At 40.3% G+C, this 16,283-nt stretch overlaps 10 protein-coding genes across 11 annotated transcripts in view; 7 read left to right on the forward strand and 3 right to left on the reverse strand.

Annotated features, from left to right (window-relative positions):
• Window positions 1-155: 155 nt before the first annotated feature.
• LOC108091878 (cystatin-like protein) lies at window positions 156-587 on the forward strand. The gene is made up of 2 exons (XM_017191260.1): window positions 156-329; window positions 395-587. Exons 1-2 carry the CDS (start codon window positions 208-210, stop codon window positions 585-587), a joined length of 315 nt encoding a protein of 104 aa, XP_017046749.1. The 5' UTR covers window positions 156-207.
• Window positions 588-881: 294 nt separating this feature from the next.
• Window positions 882-1,650, forward strand: LOC108092222 (cystatin-like protein). Its single transcript, XM_017191756.1, has 2 exons — window positions 882-1,083; window positions 1,146-1,650. The coding sequence occupies exons 1-2, from the start codon at window positions 962-964 to the stop codon at window positions 1,339-1,341; spliced, it is 318 nt and encodes a 105-aa protein (XP_017047245.1). The 5' UTR covers window positions 882-961; the 3' UTR covers window positions 1,342-1,650.
• Window positions 1,651-2,262: 612 nt separating this feature from the next.
• Window positions 2,263-2,789, forward strand: LOC108092221 (cystatin-like protein). The gene is made up of 2 exons (XM_017191755.2): window positions 2,263-2,479; window positions 2,533-2,789. Exons 1-2 carry the CDS (start codon window positions 2,295-2,297, stop codon window positions 2,726-2,728), a joined length of 381 nt encoding a protein of 126 aa, XP_017047244.1. The 5' UTR covers window positions 2,263-2,294; the 3' UTR covers window positions 2,729-2,789.
• Window positions 2,790-3,658: 869 nt separating this feature from the next.
• Window positions 3,659-4,331, forward strand: LOC108091875 (cystatin-like protein). The gene is made up of 3 exons (XM_017191256.2): window positions 3,659-3,838; window positions 3,908-4,020; window positions 4,080-4,331. The coding sequence occupies exons 1-3, from the start codon at window positions 3,779-3,781 to the stop codon at window positions 4,276-4,278; spliced, it is 372 nt and encodes a 123-aa protein (XP_017046745.1). The 5' UTR covers window positions 3,659-3,778; the 3' UTR covers window positions 4,279-4,331.
• Window positions 4,332-4,555: 224 nt separating this feature from the next.
• LOC108091874 (A-agglutinin anchorage subunit) lies at window positions 4,556-5,439 on the reverse strand. Its single transcript, XM_017191255.2, has one exon. The coding sequence runs from the start codon at window positions 5,424-5,426 to the stop codon at window positions 4,833-4,835; it is 594 nt and encodes a 197-aa protein (XP_017046744.1). The 5' UTR covers window positions 5,427-5,439; the 3' UTR covers window positions 4,556-4,832.
• A 607-nt stretch (window positions 5,440-6,046) lies between these two features.
• Window positions 6,047-6,487, forward strand: LOC108091940 (cell wall integrity and stress response component 3). The gene has a single exon (XM_017191328.1). The coding sequence runs from the start codon at window positions 6,047-6,049 to the stop codon at window positions 6,485-6,487; it is 441 nt and encodes a 146-aa protein (XP_017046817.1).
• A 658-nt stretch (window positions 6,488-7,145) lies between these two features.
• Window positions 7,146-7,667, reverse strand: LOC108091842 (integumentary mucin C.1). The gene has a single exon (XM_017191222.1). It carries the CDS (start codon window positions 7,665-7,667, stop codon window positions 7,146-7,148), a length of 522 nt encoding a protein of 173 aa, XP_017046711.1.
• Window positions 7,668-8,700: 1,033 nt separating this feature from the next.
• Window positions 8,701-9,198, reverse strand: LOC108091942 (spore coat protein SP96). Its single transcript, XM_017191330.1, has one exon. The coding sequence runs from the start codon at window positions 9,196-9,198 to the stop codon at window positions 8,701-8,703; it is 498 nt and encodes a 165-aa protein (XP_017046819.1).
• Window positions 9,199-10,753: 1,555 nt separating this feature from the next.
• LOC108091936 lies at window positions 10,754-11,663 on the forward strand. 2 transcript variants are annotated; one of them, XM_017191323.2, is made up of 4 exons: window positions 10,754-10,856; window positions 10,911-10,949; window positions 11,021-11,109; window positions 11,175-11,663. In XM_017191323.2, exons 1-4 carry the CDS (start codon window positions 10,797-10,799, stop codon window positions 11,524-11,526), a joined length of 540 nt encoding a protein of 179 aa, XP_017046812.2. In that variant the 5' UTR covers window positions 10,754-10,796; the 3' UTR covers window positions 11,527-11,663. The 2 variants fall into 2 exon arrangements, with proteins under 2 accessions (XP_017046812.2, XP_017046813.2); XM_017191324.2 differs by having other exon boundaries at window positions 10,797-10,853.
• Window positions 11,664-12,492: 829 nt separating this feature from the next.
• Window positions 12,493-16,283, forward strand: part of LOC108092093 (cGMP-specific 3',5'-cyclic phosphodiesterase) — a 50,174-nt gene continuing 46,383 nt past the window's right edge. The window contains exons 1-2 of the mRNA XM_017191583.2: window positions 12,493-13,194; window positions 16,057-16,087. The gene's annotated coding sequence lies outside the window, so the exon portion shown is untranslated. The remainder of the gene's footprint in view (window positions 13,195-16,056; window positions 16,088-16,283) is intronic.

A 16,283-nucleotide genomic window follows, 5' to 3' on the forward strand; every position in this document is an offset into this window, starting at 1 on the left:
TTAAAAATGATTTACTACAATTTTTCATCAGCTTATTATTTTTGTTTTATTATTCACAATTTGCATGATAATATAACTGGTATAAAAGCTAGAAGTCAGTTGAATAAATCATTAATGCACTTATGAACGCTCGTTGAGAAGGAAACATAAGCGATTTGAATCGTTGTACTATTTCGTTTGGTCCTGTCAAGATCCGTTGCCATAGTCATGTCTGCTCATCAGTTTTTAGGAGGAATCGAGAATCTGCAGGGAGATAAGAAAAAAAAGGCCCTGGAACTACTCCATGACACCCTCGTAAAATTGGGCTCCATATGTGGCACCCACTACAAGTGAGTTGAGCCCGAAAATGTGAGGAGAGGATTTTTCTATTGTTTTTTGGATATCTCGATTCAAGGGTGGTGAAAGTGATCTCTGTGACGGGTCAGGTTGTGGCTGGAACTCTCAATACCTATGAGGTCGAATTGGATGATGGATCCGAGATAAAGCAGTATCACGTGGAGATCTTCATTCAAGTCTGGCTGAAGGAGAACGGCACCACCATCAGGATCAAGTGTGCCGGCCAAGATGTATTGAATTGCACTTGGTAAAAGGGTGTAGAATTCTGCACACTTTTCAGAAAAAGTAAAAAAACAATTTCGTTTTTGATTTTAATAAATTTTTAAAATTTTTTCTTAACATATTCTAAAATATATTTTTGGAAAGTTTACACTCAATGATTTTATTAGTTATCTTTTTAAATAATCTTAAATCTGGTGTTAAATTAAAATCAAATTTTTTAATTCGCTTTGAGACTGAATCTGCAGCTGAAGTTTTTTATTGTAATTTTTTATAATAATAGGCAGTAAAACTTTTACTCAATCGAAAGCTTTTTTAGTTGTTTTTCGACCGTTGAGAGAGAAACATAAGCGGTCAAGTCGTTGTACTTTTTGGTCGAGCTCTGTTGGGATTTGTAGTCATTGTCATGTCCGTCGATCACATTGTGGGAGGAATCAAGCAGCTGGAGGGGAATGAGAAGAAGGAAGCTCTCGAGCTACTGGATTCCACCTTCTCGCAGTTGGCCTCCAGAGAAGGTACACCCTACAAGTGAGTTAAATCCAACAAAATTGTTTGGCTTTACTATTGATTTTTGGATGTCCCCATTTAAGGGTGGTAAAAGTAACCTCTGTGACGGGTCAGGTTGTGGCTGGAACTCTCAATACCTATGAGGTTGAACTGGATAATGGATCCGAAGTAAAGCAGTGTCACGTGGAAATCTGGACTCAAATTTGGCTAAAGGAGAATGGCACCAACATCAAAATAAAGTTCGCCGGCGAAGATGTAGAATTAGATCGCACTTGGTAAAGAAGGAAGACTCGTGTTTATTGTAAACGCAAATAATTCTGAAGAATTTACGTTTAAAATACAAAAGATAAAAAAGTATTATCAAATAAATTCCCCGCTCGCTCTGTGGTGTGTAATGAGCTTTGCTCTCTCCAAATTAGTAATATGGTTTGCCATATTGGTGAGAAACTACATTTGTTTGTATAGTTACACTTATCGGATTCACAGAGTTCAACAATAGTGGTTGATAAGGTTGCAGGTGAAACTCTATACATATGAAATACATTTGTAGTACTGAAATCATGAATAACGAATTGATAAACATTTTCATCTTTTGTGTTTGACTTCATTAGTTAAATAGACAAATGTTGGTTATCGGAACGTTCTACTCTTTGTGTGCTTATTTGTTCTACTTCGTTAGTTATTCTCTAGCATTAATATGTTAAATTTTATTCGAAATAGTTTCTCCTAGTTCTTCTTCTGTTCTTGAAAATATTCAATATTTAAGAAACAAACTAAGTTATTTACATATATAAAGAAACTGCGGTTGGCAACACACTTGTTTGTTTCCTTTGTTTTCTTTGTGACTGTTGACACAAGGGGCATTACCGCACAGATGATGAATTGATTTATGATTAATTGCCACTCTTAACTTAACAAAAGTAAAACAAAATCATAAAATTATAAAGAAGATTTGTGTACATTAAATATCAAATAGAATACAAAATGGAAATAATTAAACTATTAGATATGATAATTATCTAACTGGTGTCACGAGTGATAGTTTTCTAAGTGTCTTTAATTATGTAGGGTAACTACATAGCTAGTGAACTCCGCATGTGGGGATTTTAATATTGATATTTCAGATCTCCACTCATTGTATTTTTTCCACTGTCTGTCATTGAAATGGCAGCTATAAAAGGGTCCCATCGCCCGGTGTTCAACAGTTCTCTCAAAATCGTCGAGCAAGCAACATGAACGGAGTGAAGTCTTTGTTCCTTTTCGGCCTGGTTCTCCTGAGCCTGGCTGCCTTTGTCGTTTCGGATGAAATAATTCTCGGAGGAATCGAACAGCTAAAAGGAGACCAGAGGCAGAATGCTCTCAAGCTTTTGAACGAAACCCTGGACCAGTTGGCCACTGGCGATGGACCAAGCTACAAGTAAGTTTTCCCCAAAACCCGGTTAGAATCTTCCACTCATTTTTTAACTTTAGGGCTGCTGAAGTGACCTCCGTGACCGGTCAGGTTGTGGCTGGAACTCTCAATACCTACGAGGTCCAGCTGGATAATGGTTCCGATAAAAAACAGTGCACCGTGAAGATCTTGACTCGTCCTTGGCTGAAGGAGAACGGCACCAACATCAAGATCAAGTGCGCCGGTGATGATGGCGAATTGGACCGCACTTGGTAAAATCAGAGTCTTCAGATTGTCAGAAAAAATGAAAAATAAAATTTATGTATTTTGAAATACATTTTCCGAGTTCATTTTTCAGTTTACCTAAAATCGTTTTTCTAAATTTTCAGCATTCAAAGGGTAACGTTTTGTTTTTTACATACGTTCCAAGTAATAATATACAGATACAAAAAGGTTCTCGTCTCGATCAGTTGGCTCATAAAGTACTTAAAATATATCACTGATTTTCAGAGAGAACGTTGCTGGTTAACCAGTTCTCTTCTCTTAACAAACCAGTTTGTTTCTATATCTCAAATAGTAAACAGTTTTATCCCACTCTTTTCACTAGGGTGTGAATATAATTAGTCAACGTCGACATCATTAGTTACAAAAAATTACGTTTTCTGGGGAATAGCAACCACATCAGTGGGCGAACTTTTTCATACGGGTAAAATTAAAAACTGTTTGAATAGGTTTTATTTCTTATCTGAATCATATCGATCAACCATAGTGGTTGATAAGGCAGAGCGTGTGTAATTAAGGCAGAGAACTACCTGTAATACATTTGTAATATCAAACTTGTAGGGGAAGTGAAGAACTGGTAGTCATAAAATGAAGGCTCCGCTGGAATTTCGATTAGTAATTTTAATATTTAAGAAACAAACCAAGTTGATTTATATACGAATGTTGAGGTTTTACAAAACGCATATTTGTTTCCTTTGTGTTCCTTGGGTGTTCAGTAGGGTGTTGCCAAAACTGATGATGAATTGATTTAAAAATAGTTGCCACTCCTGACCTGGGCAAATAAGTTAATTTATATATTCATATAACCACTCTGAAGTCCAATAAACTGTAAATAAAATAAAAAGATGTTAAACGAGTTGCTCCATTGTCGCCGAGTTCAGGTTTAAATGCACAGTAGCTTCTCTCTTTTCTTGCCGGCCGGTTGGTGTTAATCGCAAATAAATATAGAAGTATTCATCCAAACAGTGAAACGAATTGACTTTCCTATAAAAGCGGATTCCAAACGTCGTGTTTACTTAGTCTTAAATCAACAGTTCGACGAAAATGCAGTCCCTGAAAGTGATATTTGTTTTGGGCCTTACCCTCTCCGTTGCCGTCGCTTTAGTAAGTCTCTACTAATATTTATCTGAATTCTTGATTTGATATTTCCCATTTTTTAATTAACAAAAACAGAGAGCGCCGCTCGGTGGTGCCAAACCCCTGGAGGGTGATGATCTGGCCTCGGCTAAGGAGCTTTTGACCAACACACTCGCCAAATTGGCAACCGGAAATGGGCCTAACTACCAGTAAGTTTTCTATAATTAAAAGGGGCTTTGGTTTAATTTCATAATATTTTTCATTTCAGAGTTGTGAATGTGAAATCTGCGAGTAGCCAATTGGTGGCTGGGACTCTTTACAAATTCCAGGTGGATCTGTCCAATGGATCCGACCCCAAGGAGTGCACAGTAAAAATCTGGGATCGTCCATGGTTGCTGGAGAAGGGTCAAGCTGTCAATGTGAGGATTCAGTGTAAAGAGGAAGATGAGGTCGACAAAACCTGGTAGATCATGAGGGATGAACGTAGTTACCTTGTAACCTAATAAAAGTGTGAACATAAGAACTTGTTATTTTGAAAAGAGAGAAGACTTTATGTCGGTAAGCCTCTAAAAAGATTGTGTTTATATAATTAACAACGCTACTGTGTTATAAATAATATCTGTTGATTGTGGAATAACCAGTTTTATTAGTGGAAACCAAACGGGATTCATACTGACTAATCAATTTGAATAGGTCACAGGAAATAAAGTGTTTTAAAATTGTGTGTGTGCGAAATAGGGAATGAAAAAAGAAATACTAAACGACAAAAGTACTAAGTCCATAATGTTATCTGTTAAAGTTAATTGTAAAATTATTATAACCTGTCTGTTGAAAAATGTAAAACATCACGTGATTTGATCAAACTATTAGGAATAACTATTTCTTACATTTTTAGGGTTATATAAAATTCCGAGCAGCCATATTATTTTTCTAAACTTTTAACAATTATGTATAAAGAAACATTTTGGTTTTTTTAAATGCGGTATTTTTTTATTGGATTTATTACATTTGTCTGAAGAGCTTAGCCGACCCTGTTGTTATTGTTACTGTTGAGTCTGTTGAGTCGGTTGAGCCTGTTGCGGCGATTCCTCCTGCGACGCTGATTCCTCTGACGACGACGCTGACGCTGACGACGCAACCTGCGGTTCCTTCTCCTCCTGTTGTTGCCGCTGGAGGTGGAGTCATTGCTTCCGGAGGAGGTGGAGTCGGAGGAGTCGGACGAAGGACTTGTTGAGGGAGAGGTGCTGTCACCCGTCGAGGGCGAGGTGCTGTCCCCCGTCGAGGGAGAGGTGCTTCCGTCAGAGGGGGAGGTGCTTCCGTCAGAGGGGGAGGTGCTTCCGTCAGAGGGGGAGGTGCTGCCATCGGTGGGGGTGGTGCTGCCATCGGTGGGGGTGGTGCTGCCATCAGTTGGAGTGGTACTTCCATCGGTGGGAGTGGTGCTACCATCAGTTGGAGTGGTACTTCCATCGGTGGGAGTGGTGCTGCCATCAGTGGGAGTGGTGCTACCATCAGTGGGAGTGGTGCTACCATCGGTGGGTTCATCTGCCGCATTGATGTAGCTCGAAAAGCAGAGGACCAAAAGGCCAAGGCCCAAAAGCAGAGTGGTTGCCCTCATGGTTGATGTCGGATCGAACGGATGAGTTAGGCTGATGATCTTCGGATGGTGGCTAACTCTTTTATACCACTCGTAAACGGTTCTTTCTTCTACTGAAAGGATAAAATACACCTGCGCCAACAAATCGAATCAATAGAACTTTTCGTATTGCCGAATTTCGACAGCTGACAAAATAACACGCGAGTAGAACAAGAAGCATTATTTTATTTAAACAATCTGCTATTTAGTTCTTATAAAGACATTTGGTGATTAAATATTTGCAGCATCACATCTGCCAAATAAGAAAGCAAAAGCACAGACATAGGACGAATTCATAGCCTGATTTTAGGCATTATTAAATAACATCTACGCCTAAATTAATCACTTAGCAAAAATGATTTCTATGAAGAACTCTAACGTATTGACGTCTCTCTTGACTCAATATTTATTAATTTATTTTTTTGCAAACCGATCGTTTATGCGAATTTCTTAGCAAATAAGCGAAAAATATAATGCAGAATCTACAAGAACCAGCTGCTTAAATTTGCCAATTATCTTTGGCTGCGAAAGACGCGTGGCATTGAACGCCTATAAAAGCGGATTTCGCCATCCATCTGCAACACAAATCACAAATCGCCACGATGAGAGCTACCATTTTAACCGTCGCCCTGGTCTTCGCAACCTGTCTTCTGAGGAGCAGCGAGGCGGTGACCTGCACCGCTGATGCCACCGTGACCGGTTGCATTGACTGCACCACCAATCCCACGGATGCGGAGTGCGTGGCCGAGGCAGCTGCTGAAGATACCACTAGTACCACCACCACCACAACCACTGTGGCACCCGACACGGCTTCGTCAACCACTGTGGCAAGCACCACAGTGTCGTCTGCCTCCAGCGGATCCTCGTCCTCCTCCACTGGAAAGCGGAAGATCGTACGAATCAGCAATCTGACATACAGCAACACGCGCCGAGTTCGCGTCTATAAAAACAATTCGAGGAGCAACCAAAATCGCCGGAACAACGCAAACAGGAACAACAACAGAAACAGGAGCAACAGAAACGTTCGTGTTATCATCGGCTAGGATTATCGATTCCAATAAAATGTTTAAAGGGGAAAACGCTATATGAAAATATGTATTACGTTTATCATTATTCTACTATCAAAGAAAGTGAGCAACTTTCGATTGCAAATTCTCAGCTAATAACTCAAAAATATACCCAACGGTTATAAGCACCTGTGCCAATATTCCGATTGTATCGAGCGGCTATAAGATCTTTAACACTCCAGTTATCACCTTAACTACCAACCATTAGTTGCACCATGATAAGCATTTTAATTGTCTTTTTTTTATTTTGATCTGTGCCGCTGATCCCACCGCCGCAGGATGCATTGATTGCACCACAAGTTGCAGTTCCATCAACGCGGATTGCTGAAGCATCCAGCTCCAAAGTCAATTGCAGTGCTGATCCCTCCAACTCCCAGTGCGTGGTCACCGGAACCACTCCGAATCAACCCACCTATAAATCAATATTGTTATTGATCGATCGTTTTGATCATCCAATTATTTTCAATCAATTTCAAACCCATTAAAATTATCATAATTACATTTTTACATTTATTAAAAAATGTATAAACAAAGCTAACTAGCTAACCTCTGATCCCATACTTTAACTGATTTAAGTAAATTAAAATATTTTTTTTTTTCATTTTATTAACAACGGTTTCCATCTTTTCTTTTTCTAAGCAACTATGACTCGAACGTTGCCGCGACGATTTCCTCGTCGGTTTTGGCTTCTGCCACTCCTGGCGTTGTTGTTCCTGCTCCTCTGGTTGCGGTTCGAGTTGTTGCTGCGCCTGCCATTGGACCTGCCATTGGATCTGCCGTTGGATCTGCGATTGGACCTGCCACTGCGGTTGGTGGAGCGGGCAGTTGTGCCGTTGACGCGGATGCGACGGGTGACGGAGTACTGCAGGTTGCTCACGCGCACGATCTTTCGGTTTCCGCCGGTGGTGATGGGCGATGAGGTGGTCGTCGATGCAGAGGTGGTGGTGCTCGAAGTGGGTGCCACAGTGGTTGTGGTGGTGGTGGTGCTGGTGGTATCAGCAGCTGCCTCGGCCACGCACTCCGCGTTGGTGGGATTGGTGGTGCAGTCAATGCAACCGCTCACGGTGGGATCGGCGGTGCAGGTCACCGCCTCGCTGCTCCTCAGAAGACAAGCTGCCAGGACGAAGAAAACGGAAGTGATAGTTGCTGTTCTCATTGTGGATTTGCTTTGGTTGGTGGTTGTTGATTGATACTGATATCCGATTTTGGAAAGGCTTATATAGTAGGTCCATCATAGGCGTTATTTCTGCCAGGGGATTTATTGCCAAAATTTACGCAGCTGTTTTCTCACTAATTTTTTATGTTATTTGCTTAGAATTTGCAAACTATCGACTGCGAAGATTTGTTCATAGAACATCGAACTAGAACGCTTTCGTTGATCGTTGAACGCGGTTTAATATTGACTCTGTATCCATAAGATGATCAATGCCATCTGAGAGTTGTTTACCTCCTTAAGGTTGAAGGTTGTTTCGTTTGATGACAGCCTAGTCGTTGGGAAATATAACCTTTTAAATGGATGATTTGATTAAATAAAACTCAGGCATGCTTATTTGTTGGCTACCCGATTTATGAATCTAAAATCAGTATATCAAAAAGTTTTGCAGAGCATCGAGTTCGATCAAGAAACAATCTTTCAATCTTTCTTCGGGCGAAGAAACTTAAAAATAATAAATAAACTTAAAAAAAACTTAATGCACTTTCTTAAATTTTTTGGTATAAAAAAAATTAAAAATTTGTTATAGAATTTAAATAGAAACATTTAGAGGTATGCCACTTCCAAATCTGGTTAAAATTAGGTGAAATCAGGTGAAAATTAGTCAGTTTTCAGCAAACCCATTTTTTCATTAAAATTGAAAAAAATCGGGAAAAAAATTCTAGGGATGCAGTTTGTTATAGAATTAAAATACAAACATTTAGAGGTATGCTACTTAAAAATCTGATTTGAATTAGAAAATTTATAGACTTAAAATTACTGAACTTAGTCAATTTTTAGCGAACCCAGTTTTTTGGAAATTTGGAAAGACGACAGACATACATGGCTAATTCGATTCAGATTCTGACTGAAATTAAAATACCCTCTGCAGTGATATAATACAATTTTTTTAAATGCAGTGTAAAAATTTTATTTTGATTTATGCATGAAACATAAATTTTGTATTCAGTAATCCAGTTCGTTGTGGTGATATATTTTAGCCGGTTCGGTTCTGTCTCCTGCGCCTTTGGGCCCTCCTCCTGGCCGCTCGCCTCCTTTGCGCGCGCCTCCTTCGAGCAGCCCGCCTCCTGGCCGCCCTCCTCCTCCTTCTGGCCGCGTTGCTGGTTGCCGTGTTTGTTGACGAATCAGTGGGCGACGTGGAAGCAGCGGGAGATGCAGAACTGTCGGCCGAGCTAGTTGGGGCAGGAGTAGCCGATGAAGTTGGCGAGGCTGAAGAAGAGGATCCTGTGGCCGGGGCTACGGATGAAGAGTCAGTTCCTGTTGCGGGTGCTGCAGAGGATGATGTTCCTGTCGTGGGAGCCGCAGTGGATCCAGCGGCTGCCTCAGCCACGCACTCTGCATCAGTGGGGTTGGTGGTGCAATCCACGCATCCTGTAACCGTGGGATCGGCGGTGCAGGTAACCGCTTCACTGCTCCTCAAAAGGCAGGCTGCCAGGAGCAGGATCCCAGAAAAAAATATCGAAGTTGCCCTCATTTTGTAAATGATGATCTTCTTGAATGATGACACGAGCTTATATAGTGCGGTCTTTCCATTTTACCTACGCGGAATCAAAAGATATAGGCAAATTTGCCCAACTGTGTCAGATATTTTGTTTACTTATGTGCATTGTTATAATTTGGCTTGAGAAATTGTTCAAGAAGATTTGCTCTTTCTTTTATTGCCCAACTATGTTTTGCGTTTTTTTTTTTTGAAAGTGTTGACAGGTGGTATATGTAGAATAGGTTAGATCCATCTACAAACAACTGCCAAATTTGAGCAGCTGTTTCAATCGAACTTTGGTTTGTTTTTCTTATTTGTTTTTAAAAAGCTCACGCGGTTAGCTTTGCATTGGAGTAGTTAGAAAATGTTTACAATTTTTAACACGTGTGCTGTTAGAGATTAGTAACCTCCATTCATAATAATCATAGTTGACTTAGATTTTTGGAATGCAATGTAAAAATTTATTTTATAAAATATGTTTTAAATATGAACAAATTCAATTAAGTAATTTTAGAAATCCTTTCGAATTCTAAGTCCTTTTGCCATTGGGGATATTGTTAACCGGATCGTTGGTTCCGCCTTCTGCGGTTTTCACGTCTTCTTTTTCTTTGGGCAGCCTTTCTAGCTCTTCTTCTAGCCTCCATTCTCTTGGCAGCCCTTTTCCTTTTCCTTCTAATGGCGGCTTTTCTCCTAGCCGCTTTCCTAGCGGCGGCATCGCTGGTTGACCCTGACGATGAAGAAGTTCCTGTAGAAGCAGTGTTGCTGGAAGCACTCAAGTCTGCCGAAGGAGTCGGAGTGGAGGCTGTTGAGCTGGAGACACCAGTGGAAGTGGTGGAACTGGACACAGGAGTAGCTGATGTAGAACTGGAGACAGGAGTAGATGATGTGGAGCTGGAAACAGCAGTAGAAGACGTTGAACTAGAAACTGCAGTAGAAGATGTGGAACTGGAGACGGCAGTCGAAGATGTTGAACTAGAGACAGCAGTTGATGATGTCGAACTGGAGGAGCCCTGTGAACTTGCTAAGGACAGCAGGCCACAAGTGACAATGAGCAGCCAACTCCATAAAATAAAAACTCTCATCTTCGGTTTGATGCAATACAATAATCCCCTGTTCCAGACGCATCGCTTTATATAGCTCCAATTCAACTGTTTGCTCTCCTAATTAGACTTGAATTTATGCAGCTTGCCCTTTTGTTAGACTCATAATAAATGCAATTTGTTATTATTTACGTAGACACGAAAGTAAATAAATGTGTTTAAAGCTACAAATATGCGTCGATAGAATATCCCCAAAAAAACTCACTTGCCATCATTGAGTTTGTAATTCAACTCATTTGAGTGCAAAAAATTTTAATGAAAATGAGTAGCTTCGCGTGTGAGTTTGCCCACTTTTATGACTATCCAATTGTTTGCTAATGTATAGAGTTTTTATTTTATAATTATCATGACGTCACATCTTACACCGAAGCGAAGCGAGAACAATGAGCGAGAATATTTTATATTCATATTTTGCAGTTATATTGCGATCCGCTGACCAACTCTGATTTTTTGATTTAGTTTAGTGTGAGCTGATCAGCGTACGGTTGAGCCATGGACTTAAGCAGAAATTTGTTGCTGTTTTTGGGATTTATTTCAATGTCTAATATTGCGGTAAGCGGGGAAATTAAATAATGTTAAAAAATAGTTAAAAAACACTTTTATTAGTTTTCCATCTGCATTCCGCCAAATCACTGCATTGAAGATGTGAGTATGATCCCAGTTTATTAATTATTTATAAGATAATTTAAAATCTTAAATAAATTGACACACTTCAGATGGAGGATAGCGATGCCATGGAACGATTCGACTATGTCCTGGACAAATATGAAGAGCTGAAAATGAAAATCCCCGGCAAACCAATTGGGTGAGTTGAACTTTGCGCCAGTGCTTGACGATTCGCTAATTGGCTTTCCACTTTCCCGCCGGCAGCTTGCATGGCAAAGTGGTTACGCATGGCGAGTCGGAGGAGCAGCACTTGGTGTTCCACTACATGGACAATACGCCGCTCGACGTCATCCAGACTTGCGCCTTTGTGGTCACCCGGAATCCCGGCGAGTGCGAAACCATCCGGACATACTGCTCGGCCTTTCTGGGCCGCCTGCCACGCCCACTGCTGGAGCGCCAGCCCATCGCCGTCTGCGATGACGGAGTTCGAGTGGCCGAGGAGGAACCGGAACCGGAAGACGACCCGGATGCTGATGCTGAGCAGGGCCAGGGGGGAGGAGGGGGGTGGCCAGTCGGAGACCACAACAGCGGAACCGGCCAGCTCCAAGTTGAGTGAGTTCTACTAATTTCCATAAGCGGTTGGAGTACCCTCTTCTATATTTCACAATAGGATTTAAGGCATTTCAAACGCAATTCATATTCAATTCATATGAGGTTAGCATTTATTTGAATTCCTGTAAAAATTTATTTTTAAGCGTTTTATAAATCTTTAAAGAACACTACTCCAAAGAAGAGAGAAATACAGTTTTTATAAAAATTATTAACAATTGTTAACAAACTTGAAATTTCTTTGTGTTACTTATTTAACAGTTTCAAGTCTCGCCCAAAAGTAGGCTTTAGCCAATAGTGTGCTAACATTTTCATTTGGCCCATCAATGTCATGGCTTCCAGAGATTGAGTTAGGGAAGCTCTAACAGCAACAACTATGCGGCTTTTAGCTCAACAACTGACGGCCAAAAGACTAGGCCAGGCCAAGTCCGGCGCCTGCGCTGATTCCACAGTGCACAGTGGGAGGTATTTATAAAAGAATGCAATACAAACAAATTAAATTATAAAAAACGAATCACAAAAATATAATCTATTCAAAATGTTAATGTTTTTAATGTGTTAGTTAAGAAATAAAAACGGCTTTATTATCTGATCTGCTTATTAAAATTAATATTTGAGGTCAAACGAGATGCTAAGAACTGCTTATGGGTTTTCTATGTATAAGAAAGATAACAAGTTTTAAGAAATTTTTTAAGAATTAGTGTTTTAATTAAATAAACACAAGTAATTGTTTTAAAGAAAATTGTAAGTTATAAATATACGATTTTTACATGAATATATTCAAAGTTCAAGAGAACTAGGGAGATGATAAGGACTTTCTATTAACTTCGAAGCCACTGTAGGCCGCAGCAATGCGTGAGAGAGCTCTCCTCGCGGAAGAAAGAGAGCGAGAGCGAGTTGCTTGCGCCAAATAACAGTAAACAAAGCCCAGCTGCTTTTGCTAGCGGTATCATTTCAGTTGTTAACGGGGCGCCAACGCGAACTGGAGCAGCTAAAACGAAGCGCGGGAGCTACAGAACGCGACACAAAAGCTCCAAAACGCTGCAGACCCGTAACGAAATCAGCGATAGAGAGGAGAAAGAAGAAAAGAGCGAGCAGAGCGAGAGCACAGATGTAGGGAGAGCACCTTATTGAGAGAGTCTCCCCCAGAGATAGATTGTTATTTGGCGACAGTGACAGTCCCGCACCGAATTATATATCCGCTCAGTGCTAAAGTTGTACTCGTGCTGCGTAGCTCGTGTGGGCAAGGCCGTTTCTTGATACGCCCACCCACCGCCCCCGCGCGCCCCCTGCCACGCCCCCCGCCAGCTGGGAGCAGCAGCTGCTTTTCAGTGAAGTGCGTGCGCGTTTCGCGGCAACGGAATTGCCGCCGGTTGAAAAAACGCACAGGATAAAACCAAAGCAACAAAAAAAATACACCCAAGTTAAACACAACCCACTTTTTGCATAACACGAAAACTAAAAATTAAACATTTAAGCGTCGCGTAAATATACTATTTACATTCGCGCGATTCCCATCCCCTTTTATCAACGAAGCGCCAGCCAGTCGGCGTTATCAGCAAACGAAGCGCGACAAAAAACACAGAAGCGTACTAAAAAACGCAAAAAAAAAAAAAAAATAAATAAAAACCAAAATGAAATGAAAATGCATTTGAGTGCGTGAGTGTGTGTTTAGGTGAGTATTAGCCGTACTAGAATGCCTGTCTATGTGTGTTTGTGTGTGTGTGCGGGGCCTCCGGCTCAGCTGAGTGCTGAGTAAACAAACAAAAACCAACCGAAGCCAAACACAAATACCACCACCACCAATACCAGCACCTATAGGAAGCACCCTTACCCACACACCCGCACGCAATTATTAGCGTTCCCCAAATCCCCCAGAAATGTGCGAATTATGAAATATTTTACCCTTGAATGTCGTACATACTAGAATTAGCGGCGGGGAGGCAACATAGTAATACTTTTTAGCAACTTTTTAATACCCCTCTTGTAGTGGGATTTAAGGGTATGCTCAATCTAAGAAATTGTTTTTTTTGTGTGGATTTATACTTAAACTTGAATAAATATAAGTCCTAGTTAGTTCCTATAAATTGTTCTTAAACCATTTTTGGTGCTCAAAGATTGAAAAGCATGTTTAAGTTTTTATTGATCTATTAAATTTCCTTATATTTCAACAAATAATAATGATGTCTTTAAATTCGACATTTAGTACGTCGTAAATTACAAAGAGATTTTCTACAATACAATTTAACCGATTTAGGTTCCCACACGTCTTTAGTTTTGGGATGAACGCTTTAGATTTTTGTTATACTCAAAACGAGGATATATACAAGTTGTGCAACCATATCGTTTTGTAAAACTAAGTGTCTTATAATGTTTTAAATTATATATTGTGTATTCTTTGAACCAGATATATACCGAAGTCGGAATACTTGACCTTATGAATTTTAACAGAGGTTTTTTTTGGATCGCCCCATGGGGAATCATAAGCAACAACTCAGCGTGGCACCGAAAACTTTTCCTGTGACGTGCGATACCTAACGCAAATTATTCGAGAGCTGTTTCATCGCATTTTGCCACTTTTCTTCTCGCGCGCAATTTTCTTCTCGGCCGCCCTTTTGGAGACCCGCCAAAGTGTCTGTGAAATCCATTAAGTTTTGTTTTCGTTTTTTTTATGAACAACATTGACTTTGTCAACGGTTCGTTCGCCAGCATCCCTTGGACCCACTGAACTCCCCCATTCCCACGCATTTTTCCAAACGGCAACTGTCTGAGCAAGTCTTTTATTTTATTTTAATGCCCTCACTTTGGCCACTCCTCGGCAGCTTCCCTTTTGGAGGATTTTTTACAAAAACGTTGTCAAATTTATTGACTCACTTTCGTCTTTGTATTATCCGGCTTTATCCGTCTGCCATAGTCTCTTTGTTGGCCATATTCCCTTACACAAGTGACAAGTTATTTCAAATTGAACGGGAACTTCAAGGGTCATAAACTCAGCTTTTGACAACTTGAAAGAACTCCAATTACGTTAATTATCGGTCTGGTAAAGCAATATGTGGGTGTTATCCCCTTGAAAAGTAATCTTTTAAATTATTAACAAACTATTTGGGATTTTTGTAACATATTTACCTACATTCTTACAGTTCATTTAGACTGGTGATTATCTTTTCCTCCCTTTTTTTTGTAGAAAATTTAAAAGGCAGTTTAATTGGTTTTCATTTTACCGTAATACTTTTAGAGCCACTTGCTTGGCAATTGTTTTTCGGTTGCCCTCACCTCTAATGAAGATCTTTATTAGCTGAATGCTCGAGGAGGATGTAAAGTAAATGGAAGAGGCGGCTAAAAGCTTTCGAAGTGCCGCACCACACCTGTCTTTAGTGGCTCTCAATCTCGTGGGATTCCCCTTGTTTTCGGCTTGTGCTTGGGTTTTCCGGGTGTAAGGCGGATAAGGTTAAGGTCGCGCGGATTTATAGTATATGGCGTCCCGATTTTCGTGGGGCCACTTATAAATAGTCCCCGTTCTCGGCGATTACCCTTCGCATGCAATTTTCCCCGAAATTTGTTTGCCTGTCGCTCTGCCCTTCATTTTTTTTGCTTTTTGTTTTTTTTTTTTTTTTTCTGTATGTGGCCCCAGCACGTGTCTTTTACTTCGGGGGAAAATGGAAAATATTCGCCCAAAACTCGGGGCCCAAACTTTGCTCTCGGGCATGTTTATGGCGTCTGCCGCTGACTGACGTTCATTGGCTTTTGTGCGGATATTTGTTTTTGTTATGATTCCGCCATTCTCGGCCGCTCGTGTCCTTCGTCCTTGCGTCCTTCGCAATGGGCCATAAAACGGTGTCTCCGAGCACATTTCGCTGGTCGCGTCGGCATCTAAGGCTGTGTTTCAGCCTTGTCTCAGTATGGATTCTCTATCCTTCCTCCATTTCAGCCAGTTTATTTTGTTCCCGAAATTCTCGGGAATTCTTTGCATTTTATTCTGCTGTTTGTTATCGCTCTGGGACCTTCAGTTCCTTCTTCTTCTCCCATTCGTCATGTCGCTTTCATTCCTTCCTTTTCCGACTTCATTTAATCAGCAATTCATTTATTTAAACGCCTTGGAGAAAATCATTTTTGTTTATTGATTCATTTGAGAAAGCAATGGATATAAGCGACGAAGCCAAAAAATGAAGTACGCTTTTCCCGCTAAAATGGACATTAATTTGATTTGTTGCTATCAAAATTAGGACGAAATTAGATATGAATCTACTTAGTTACATTGGAGGTTGGTTTTTATGTTGTGTTCAATTAAGCCAACCTTAGTTATTTATAAAACATATTTATTGGCAGGGCTATTGTGCAATTTTTTACATACGTATTTGAAGTAGAAAGTCATTAATATAGCTTATTATACTGTTTTTAAACACAGCGAGGATAATAGTTTTTAAAGTAATTTTTCGTAAAAATTTTATACGATATCTGCAACTTTGATAAATAGCAAACTTGCAACCGTAAAGTAAATTGTTTGAAACTAATTAATTCTTTCGTAATTTTCTTGCAGCCACAACAAATTTTCGAACAAAAAGAAATTGGTAAGTCACGTTACGTATACGCAGCGTTGCCTTTTAAAATCGCTTACAAAGTACGTAAACAAACACGGAAACAAAAACTAAGATGGAGTTCGATCTATTAATAGCCACCCCAAAGGATAGTTGCGAACTTTTGCTCCAGCTGCGCGAATCCTTGCAGAAGACACTATGGAAGACGGATGACACGGCCACGCCCCCA

This window comes from Drosophila ficusphila, unplaced genomic scaffold (genome assembly GCF_018152265.1).
Source record: "Drosophila ficusphila isolate 14025-0441.05 unplaced genomic scaffold, ASM1815226v1 contig_791, whole genome shotgun sequence".
Classification (NCBI taxonomy): domain Eukaryota; kingdom Metazoa; phylum Arthropoda; class Insecta; order Diptera; family Drosophilidae; genus Drosophila; species Drosophila ficusphila.